The sequence below is a fragment of the Schistocerca serialis genome, chromosome 6 (genome assembly GCF_023864345.2).
Source record: "Schistocerca serialis cubense isolate TAMUIC-IGC-003099 chromosome 6, iqSchSeri2.2, whole genome shotgun sequence".
NCBI classification, from domain to species: Eukaryota; Metazoa; Arthropoda; class Insecta; order Orthoptera; family Acrididae; genus Schistocerca; species Schistocerca serialis.
Window position 1 is genome coordinate 312,101,915 of NC_064643.1, and position 11,041 is coordinate 312,112,955.

Consider the following 11,041-nt stretch of genomic DNA (forward strand, 5'->3'; position numbering starts at 1 on the left):
ATGTATGAGAGAAACCATTGCAATGCACTTGGCGAGGGACTTTGGCAAGTAAAATGTCATAGTCAAGGGTGTCAAAGTATTTCCTGAAGTCTAGGAAGCACATGATAGTTATCTCTTGTGCATGCATAGCAATTTTCAGTCCATTTGTTACCTTTAGTAGTAAGGCAGATGTTTCACTGGGATGTTTACAGAAACATGATTGGTATTCATCTAGTCGATTGTCTGGCATTAGTTAGCTTGTTAGCTGGTCATGTGCTATATATTCTAAGGCCTTGGAATGTGCAGGAAGAATGCAAATAGGTCAGTAATGAAAGGGAACTGTGGCAACATCCTTTGTAGGTATGTCGTAATTAGTCCCTGTTTCCAGGCCTCGGGGAAAACGTGGTTAAGGAGGGGTTGAAGATATCTGTTATAGTAGGCAGTTGCTGATCAGTAATAAGTTTCTTCATTTGGGCTGTGATGCCACAATGTCAAGTAGATGCTGATGTAATATGTGTGATGACTTTTTTAATGGTATTTACCCCCATAAAGTGATCAATGCCTTTTTTTCCCTTTGTTGTTCAGCTGTAGTTGTAAGTAATGTGAAGTACTAGTGCAGTTAATCGGCTGGGCAATGGGATCAGTTGCAGCTTTTACTTTGCCTATACTTAGACCATGCAGGTTTTTCCATAGGATAGCTGGTCTATTTCTGTTATCGGTTAATTCCAGAGTTTTGCATTTCTCACAGCTTGACTGACTCTGTTCTGCTTCCGCTTGTCAGTAGTATGGTTTTCAGGCATAGGGCAAAGCTTGTGTGCCCAATGTGCGATGCCTCTGGGAATCATGAGCTGTTTTAGTTCTTCAGTTAGCCAAGGTCGAGGGTTCCTTCTTACATGTTTGATCTTTAAGGGGCATATTTATGATATAGTTGAGTAAGTTTGCCAGTAAACCTATGAAGTTATTCGTTTATGTCCAATAATGGAATAGATGATGACCCCAAACTATTTCTTGCACCTCAGTTGCAAGTTCGGACAAATTAATGCCTTTGAAGTCTTGCTGTGTAGTCAGTTATGGTTTCTTTCTGGGACATTCTAGCAAGTACATCATGAAAAGTCTGGTCCCATCCCCCAAAACAACCCAACCCCAACATCATGGGGGAAATAAAGCAAGCTGAAGCAGTGACACACATGAAGAAGAAAACATCTGCTTAAATTTCACACTGGTTTGACTACCGTGTAGAAAATTTGTTAGTGTCACCAGCTATAATTATATGCTTCTATGTCGATTTGAGACTTGAAAGAGCAGTTTCGAAGCAGGCAAACCTGCCTGCTTTAGAAATTTCGTAAAGGACACATATCGGGCACTTTCTGGTAAGAGATTTGATCTCTGCGAACATCTGTTCCACTTGTTTGTCTTCATTATTGTTGGATGTGTGTAGCACAGTAAGTAGGTACCTGGTCTAAAATTACATTCATAAAAATAAGACTAATAAAAAATTGGCATTTAGGAAATCAGTAGCTCAGACAGAATTTATGTATCAGGTTGCAGGAAAGAGTCAGTGTGTATGGAGGGCACTTGAGCTCCTGTGGTAACCATCAAGAAAGTAAAATACACAAATATGCAGGAAGATTTCTGGATTTAATGTAGTGAATTTATCAATGTAGAAGGCGAAATATAAAACACAAGCGGCTGACGGTGATCTAGGAGGGCGGGAGGTTGTTGCATAACACACAAATGGGGCTACCACTGTAATGTACCATAGACAAAGAAGCAGGCATGATGCAAGGTTATATTTACAAATTTAATCTCTCTCAGTTTGGTTAAATGAACAAATTTTGATATTGTTTGCTATACAAACACACAATTTTACTTTCATTTGCTTTTTACTTACTTTTGCAGGTCAGCATATATCTTGACAGTGATGGCAGAAATTGATATCATGAGAGGTTCTTTTGCTAATGCAAACGTGAAGTTGTCAGCCTTACACTCATTTTATATATCTGAATTGTGGTTGCAGCATTCATGTAATACACAACCAGTAAAGGATTCTCCTACTTATATGCATAAACTATGTGAAGAAATGACTAACATGTCAATAACCACATCAGATAATGTACAGAAAATAATAGATTTTCAGCTTGATACTCAAACACGAAGAGAGATAGTACTAGCCACCTCAGTAACAAGAACAAGTGGAAAAGAACTTTCATCACCAGTATGTCAACATCATCATGAAAAACGCGTATCAATGCACCCACCTTCATCATACTGTCAGTGTTACTCTTGTAATAATCTTCTCAGTCATGGTGTTCTGCTGCACTACATTATGGTAATGGCATTGTTCAACCATTTTTCTGGTAATTCAAAGACTACCCTAGAGTTTTTTGAAGATGGTTTATCAGTGTGCAATGCATTGTATAAAATCCAAAAACATGGTGTACAAGAAATGAACCAAATTATGTTGTACATACTACATGGCATGGAGAAAAACAGCACACTGCCAAGCTCTCTTGTAGAAAAAATTAAGACATTTGTTCATTGTTATGCAAAGTTTTTGTCGCAGAATAAGAAACATGAGGAGGCTAAAGCTTTGTATCAGGCAATGGCATGTTTTGAGGAACGTGCTAATGATAAGTCATACTGCATGCCAACTTTCTTGGAGCATCAATTCGCACTGAAGCTTCTTTCCCTTGGAGACAATCCACTGCTGGACACATCCGTGTATAAATCCCGTAAGTATTTATATATATAAAAAAAAGGTTGTAATTATATCTTTGTGATTCTTCTAATCAGTTAACAGTTATTATGTTGAAAGTGTTATAGTTGATCATATATTAAGCCACAGTTCACTTTTAACATAACAATTACCAATTTCAGTATTGGACCTGTCACAGATTTTTGAGCAATTACAGTGTACACATAGACGTCATTGCCATTGTTGGCTGCTTCAACATTTAAAGCATACCAACTCTAGTTGCTTATAAGAAGGCTGATGTCACACTTGGGTCCAACAGTGCTTCAAACAGCAAGGTGTTGACACATGTGAAATAAAGACCAAAGCTCAGAAGTTCATGTGATATGTATAAGATGAGTCAGTGATGTCACATTGGCACCGAATTTTATCCCAATTCTGCCCAGTGCCACAATGGACGTGTCACACAATCTGGAAGTTGTTACAAACCCTGTTACCCACATTTCACCCCTTCTTTTGACTACTTTGCGATGGAAGTCAGAACCATGGTGCCCAGCTTTGAAATTGTGTGGTTTTATTATGAGTGGCTGAGAAAAACATTACAGACAGTCCACCACTCAGAACCAACAGGAAAAGGCCACAGGGCAGGTACAAAGGGCATCAGTGAAACCACCGCTTTTCCTGGGGCATCGATTCCCACACCTTTCGCAGTTGAAAGTAACAGTTCGCAGTGTGATGAGCAACATGTATGTTCTACACAGCCTTTAACACTGCTGACACCCTTGGGCATTTCAGCCCTTCCTGAAGGAAATTGTGGGGCTGCATGACTTTCAAATGTGATCATACCCATTTGGAGCACAGCATTACCACAATTTTTGCTCTTATGTACAGGTTGGAACCACTATGGACCATTCAAAATTATCTGACAAAATTTGTATATGATCTGAAGTAGCTAAGGGTGTTACCCATCCATTTTACTGAGAATTTTAAAAATATACCTGCACAAACAGAACCTGTGATGAAGTCCTAGGCACTTACAGACCTGTAGTAACACGATACAGTAAAATTCTTTGTTACACTGTCAGTTCTTACCAGTCAAAGTTACAACAGTTTAACTCAAGACTAAGACAATGAAAAATTCCCAGAATTCTAAACAAATTTCGGGTTTTCTCCCGGATAATAAAATTTCCAGTTGTCCTGGAGTGTATACACCCTGTATATAGCAAAGAAAACCTGCAGAAGCACAAATAACAACAAAAGTCTGTACATAGCCATGAGAAATGTCACAGGCAGATTATTAACATCCTACTTACCAGGCCAAAAAAGGAAAACACAAAAATCATATGTATACAGGGTACACGATTTAACATGCAAACAATTCAAGCAGCGCAATACATGTACCAGAATACCCTGTATCAATACAGAATATTCCCATAATATCAGTGTCATTCTTGTCAGAGCGACATCAGGTAATGCAAGAGCAGTAGGGCATTGACAAAAGAGCAGTGTAGCCTGCCTGCAGGCACCTGCTATTCTTGTCATAGGTTCTGTTTGAAAAGATACTTTTTTAAGGTGCTCTGGAAAGGCTGATAGGTGCCACTGCCACCAAGAGTTTTGCAGAACTGAGGGGTCTTAGAAGGCCGCCCCGCTGTTTATTTCATGCCTATGTCAATGTCACAACCCCCTCACCCTGTAGTCATGCACCACAGGAGAACGCGAACTAGGAGGGATGAAAAATCATAAGCACCCTTTGCTGCTTTAAATCACATTCAGGATTTGTCAAATGGTGTTGAACGGTCTCTTGTGGTTCCAACCTGTAATCAAGAGCAAAAATTGTAGTTGCACTGTGCTCCAAATGGGTCAGATTATGTGTAATGGGGCTGTAGCCCCACAATGTCCTTAAAGAAGGGATGAAATATCTGAGACTGTAAGATCATCACACTGGGAACTTGGTTTTTGACCATGAAGTGTGTGGGAATCAACACCCCACAGAAAGTGGTGGCTTCATTAAGGTCCTTTATGCCGTCCTCTGAGGGCTTTTTGTACCAATTCTGAGGGGTGGTGTATCACTCATAAGAAAACTGCATGATTTCAACACAGTGTACTCAACCTCCATCCCAGAGACATTGGAAAAGGTGTGAAATTTGGGTAAGAGTAGCTGTCATGTTGGGCAAAATGTTTGAAATTCGGTGCCAATGTGAGATCATTAACACACCTTACATGAACTTCTGAGCTGTGGCCTTTTTTCACGTGACTAAAACCTTGCTGTTTGAAGCATCGTCGAGCCCAAGAGTGACGTCTTAGGGCGCCACACTTTTGCACCATTGCAGGGGATGGTTGTATGCAACTTGAAGTCTTCAAATTTAAGCATTGCAATAGGTGGCAATTACGGGGTTTCGAAAAAGGGATCTTGTAATTCTGTTGTCCAGTGTATTTTAATTTTTTTGTTTCACAATTTTTAAAATTGTTGGCAGTTGCTGCCAGAAGTTGTATTTGATTTTTATAACAGTTGTCAATAGTGTACTCTGTTTTCTTATGTTAATATGAAGTTTTGGTATTAGTTTGGTAAATTATTGTTAGTTGCCCACTTTTTGATAACATTACCCCATTAATCTACATATCTGTTGTCGTATGAAAAACCATGTGTGGGATTTAGCTGAAAATACTTCTTCCTGTTACACTGTAATCCACTAATGGCTACTGTTTTGCATGTATACGTGACCACATATAGGATGTACCAAACTTACACAGATGGTGGAGGAGCACAAAAACAATATTTTAAGACAGAAAACAGTGCTCACAAATGAATATCTCGGATCAACCAAGAGAAACATTGGTAGGGCATGTTTTTGTAAACTTATTATGTTTCATAACAAACAATTGCATGTCATATCAACATTGGTGGCACTACCCTGAAAAACAATTGACAATGATCTCTGATATGTCCACAGTGGAATTAAGTACTGTTCTCAGTGGATGACTGGTTGTCAGAAATGGAGCATCAGTTACAATACGAATTTGCACTTATGCATGTAACGTATGGTGCAACAGAATGTAGTTCTCAAGAAGTCAAACAAAGGTACAGAAATATGTTTCACAATAGGCATTTTCATAATCCAAAGAAATTTATTACTGTGAACAGAAACTGAGTTTTTTAGGCCATAGATAGCTGACCAAGAATATTTTTCCACAGTAGAGTTTGAGCTGATGGTGTTGGTTATGTAGGAGACTGAGTCAGCAGTAACACCCGTCAACTTCTCCTCTAAATACTCTTTTTGCAGTATGGAAAGAATGGTAGAGCAGAAATGACACCCCCATCATAAACATCATGTACAAGCAATGAGGGCTAATGAATTTGACTCAATAATTCAGTGCGGATAATGAATCGTTTTGTAATTATCTTGAAGCTGAAAGTCATCAGTTTCAACAGCTGCTGTGAGTTCAATTTGTTGCTAAGTATAAGGTTTTTTTTTTTTCAGTTAAAAAATTAAATATGAAGTTTCAATCATTGGTTTCTGGTCTCAAAGTGCTCAGTTTTAAACCCTCTATAATTTATATCATTTTGATCTGGAAGGTTTGAGATACTCGGTATACTTCATGAGAAACTTTTGTGAAGCTGTGAATAGAATTATATTGTTTTCTCAGTTAGAAAGTCTTGACTACCAAAATCATTTCCAATATCTGAAGTAATGAATTGTGTTTCAGGTGTGGTAGACGTAATAACTGACATGCCATCAACAAAAACGCCAGATAGAGCACCAGCAGTCACTCAGCTTACCCCTGTGATGCAGTACACATCAAAGGAAGTCGACTCAGAATTTCGCAGTAACATGCATCGTTTGCGCAGTGGTCAACACAAAATTCTGTTTGATATGGATGAGGAAGCAGATAGCCAGTGCAGTGTAAATGTGAGGGAAGAAAAATGGCAAAAGAAAGTCCAGGAATATAGTGATATTTTAAACATAAAGAAAAGTGAAGTAGTTGTTACAAAATGTGGAGGGAGTCAAAATGTTTTGTCAGATGTAGACAGAAATGCATCAAGTGCAATTATAGATGATACAGTTACTCCACGTAGAAGACAGAAGGTTAAGTCCAGGCAGCTTTCATCTCAGTCTTCTGATGAAATGGATAATTATGTGTCTCAGTTGATATGTTTGTCACCCTTAAAGGAAAATTTGAATAAGAATATTTGTGATGATAGGGACCATAAAAGTAACATACCATCTAATTTAACTAACCAAAAACTGAGGCATGTAAAATCTAGTAAGGTGTCAAAAGTAAGAAATATTGAGTCAGTAACCACTGCAAGCAAAAGTGATGCTCTTGAGCTAATTACATCAACTACAACAAAATCAACAGTATTTAAGTCCCCTCAGTATGTACCACACAAGCAGAAACCAAAATCAACGTCAAAAACTCTACTTGGCGTAGGAGAGCACTCAGTTCTTGCACCTAGAAGAACTAGGCAAAGAAAATTTTCCAGTCACTCTTCTGATGAAAATGAAAGCCAAATACCTAAATTTCTTCTTAATTCACCACTAAAAGACAGTGGTAATGCAGAGCATGGTGTTAAAAATATCAAAAAAGTTGCCAAAAGAACTACAGCATGCCATAAGAGTACTGGGATTAAAATCTTCTCTGAATGTTCAGATATAAATTCTGACTGTACAGAAGGTAAAGTTATGCAAAATAAATGTAAAAGCAAACATAAAGCACAAGTGTAATTGCTTTTTATAATGTTACTAATTAGCACCAATGAAAAGGAAGGTTCTCAATGGACAGTTGCATTAATTAGCTGCTGGGTAAAACTGGCCTGTAAATACATCAGTTCTACTGCGTACAAATATCCATTTTACATGAACTAGAGTAAATACTAATGATTATTTCTGTATTATCACAGTTAAGTAGTGATGAAGATTTGACTGTATATTACTGTTTCAATAAATATTTGTATTTATAATGAATGTTTTTGCAGTATTTGTTTGTGTCTGACATTATTATTATTATTATTATTATTATTATTATTATTTACCATTGCATTTATGTATGTGAGTCACCTATTTCTTGTCAACTGACTCTTGCTGACTATGGGAGTATTTCAACATCATGTAAACAGTTCATAGAATGAGATGCCATGTGTGGATGAGCTTTGTCCAGTTGCAAAATGGCTCTGTGATACTGTCACGTGAGAGGTAACACATGATAACTCAGGATGTCTGTGATGTGCTGTTGTGCCATAGAAGCTCTCCCAATCACTACCATCTGTGACGTGAAGTCATACCTGATTGCTCCTCACACCAATATACCAGGAGTAACACATGATGATACCAGGTATAACATCTCAGTGACTCTCCAGAATATTGGAAGAATGTGACCTCTCCCCAGGTTACCACCATACTTGCTGGTGATCATCCATGGTAGCGCAGAACCAAGACGCATCACTGAACACAATACAAAGCCATTTATCAGTGGTCCACACTTCCCAATCATGGCAATACTGATTCCCTAGAATGGCTGCTGCTAGACTTCTCAACTAATGATGTAGGATGACACAGTATGTTGCAGGGAATCCATTACTTGTTCTCAAATGGTAGGTGCCAATATGTGAAGGTTACAGTGTGCTTAGTGAACACTGCTGTGATCCTCCCTTTTGGTCGGCAGACGTGGTTGACTGGAACTTTGCACAATGGGTATGCCTGCCTTCACATTCCCATGCAGTCCAGTATGGGGCCACTGTCACATCTGAATACCCACAAAACTGGGTATTGTACAAGTCAATCAGCCAGCCAAATGAGGATCCACAATGAGGCCCCTTTAAAACATTCATATGAGCTGATAATGCTGTCTCCCATGACTGCACAACATCTTTGTGTCCATCACAGTGATCACACAACATTAATGCTGCCCACAGGCCTTAAATACCTTATCAGGTTTGGGTAAAAATATGAAACACTACCGCACTCTGGTGGCTGTAATATTATGTGTTATAACTGTAAAATTGCATAAAGAAAAACTACCCAAGTTTGATGAATGATATACACCAACCTCTTATCTGCACTTAAAGCCAAAACTGCTCTAAGACAATCTGTGTTGAGATATGGTTGCAGACATTACAGTGGAACAAGATGTCTAACTGTTCTGAAATTGTTCATTCTTCTTCTGGTATAGGACCACCAGAACATGAATGGAAAAATTAGAAGCTCCCAATAATGCTCAGTTATGAGTTATTGATTGAGAATATCATACTTAACATAATAAAAGCTCCAACAATAAAAAGGACAAAGCAGATGTCACTATGATGATGGCTATCAGTGAATTGCCATCCATCTCAGTTCTTCTGTCAGCATTTGGCAATCATTTTCAAAGTGGATTATGCAAGGCAGTGCTTGCAATCGATTCTGTGATCAGTTCATAGCACTTCCCATCCTACAACTGTGATGATGAGTCTTCTGAATGTGTTTCAGCAATTTCGGATAAGTTCTCTGGACAGAATATTAGTCACTCCCCCTCAAGAGCATACTTATTGCTTTGGAACTGTGCAGAACTGATACCAGGTAGTCATATGGCTTTCCAGTACTGATGTGATGTAAAGCCGTGTGAAATGAAGTGAACTGTTTGTGTCACTTGGTTGTATGGACTCATCACAATAAGATGGGGCCACATGAATACAGGATTTAATGACCTAAAGGAACAATTGTGTTAGGACATGACCAAGACCATATTGTGACTGAAGCTGCCCAATTTGTTGGTTTATCAACATTTCTGCAAGGAATGGTGCACCCACTTGCTGCCATATAACCGGTGTAAAGAACTGTGGCCATCAAAAGATACCAACCAACAGGGACCGCATATGAGTTTCACACCTTGTCAATGAAAATTGGTATCAGATCTAACAGTAATTGTTGCAGTCAGTGAATGCAAACCCATCTCAATCAGTTTGCAAGAGAACGTTCCAAAAGGAACTGCATGCCGTGGCCATTTGGAGTTGGGTACCTCACAAAATAACTTCGTTCACAGCCACTAATTAAGCTGCACATCTTCATTGGGCCAAACAAGAAAGAAACAAGGCAGAAGTGATGTGTAGGCTGGCCCAACAAGTTGTGATTTTGCCCCATTTTCAGACGTCCTCATGAATTTCAGTTACCATCAATGGTTTGACTGATGTAGATACCCAATGGGTTTATCAGGAACATTTAACTAGATACCCTGTGTATTAATTTAAATGGTGGTTACAGTTGCCAATATGTTGTTCTTGAAAAGTTAAGCAAGTATTTGTAGAAGCAACCTACACTATGCACTGATGTCGCTTCATGATGGAATCTCCTCGCCCAAGCTTCAACCCGACATCGTAAAAGTGTGTGCAACATTTTAATTACATGGTTCCAGAAAAAAATTTTCAGCAGTGGGAATGTTGAATTGAACAAAATTTGCGACTGAGTGAAAATGCACCTTTATGAGCTACGGCAATTAATGAGAAGTGAGCAGCTGGAGGTGTCTGCTCTTAAATTTTGGGCTACCGACTTCCAGGATCAACTGCAACTACCGAGAGGGGTCAAATGAGACCCCATGCAGTAATAATGATTCTTCTGTGAATACAGAGTTTAAGACAATACCTGTTTTCATATTTTGATCTCTCTGATACACACACAAGAAATAGAATTCCATATTTAGAAAATGTTACACTAGTTAAACTAATCCTAATGCAACAAAACAAAAACAAGAATACTGCTGAATACAGAAAGAAAGAACTATCAAATTTCCAAGAATTTGTGCACTTTGTTGTCACTGCATGGAACACACACATTTTTGTAATTTTCTTCAATGTTATGTGTATATACATTTTTTCCCATATATCACAGGATACACTACCCTTTCTGTCAAACTTTCTTGGATGCAGCTGACACTGGCTTGTTTTGAAAGCTGGGCTTTAGCATGATGTTCACTGTCTTCTCTTCCTGTAGCCCTGGTTCTGGAACAAGATTTTTCATTGCAGTTATTATCATCTTTGCAAGTCCTGCGGGTCATTCAGGTACTCATATTACTTTTGGTATGATTAACTCCTTGCCGAGATTCAGCAGAAAATGTCTCCTTTCAAGTATAGAACTTGATGAAGAAGCTGCTTTCTTTTCCCCATGATATATAAGCATTCAGGCACCCTATATCGAGGGTTGAGGATTAAGAGATGTGACCATCTTCTTGTGGTTCTTTTCACAGATAGGCGTTAATAATCTTGCCCATTGTATCGACACCTCCTTCGGTGGTCTTATAATGAAAAATATCTGGTTTTAGCTTTCAGTATCGCCTCCTACATTCATGTGAAATCACAGCACCATTCTTCATCAGGGCATAGGACACCAAGGGAACCTCATT

The 11,041-nt window shown here is 38.6% G+C and overlaps 1 protein-coding gene across 1 annotated transcript in view; it reads left to right on the top strand.

Annotated features, from left to right (window-relative positions):
• Nucleotides 1–7,635, top strand: part of LOC126484112 (uncharacterized) — a 273,492-nt gene extending 265,857 nt beyond the window's left edge. Inside the window, exons 15-16 of the mRNA XM_050107490.1 lie at nucleotides 1,879–2,711; nucleotides 6,377–7,635. Coding sequence (XP_049963447.1) covers nucleotides 1,879–2,711; nucleotides 6,377–7,395 — 1,852 coding nt within the window. The 3' untranslated portion in view covers nucleotides 7,396–7,635. The remainder of the gene's footprint in view (nucleotides 1–1,878; nucleotides 2,712–6,376) is intronic.
• Nucleotides 7,636–11,041: the final 3,406 nt, after the last annotated feature.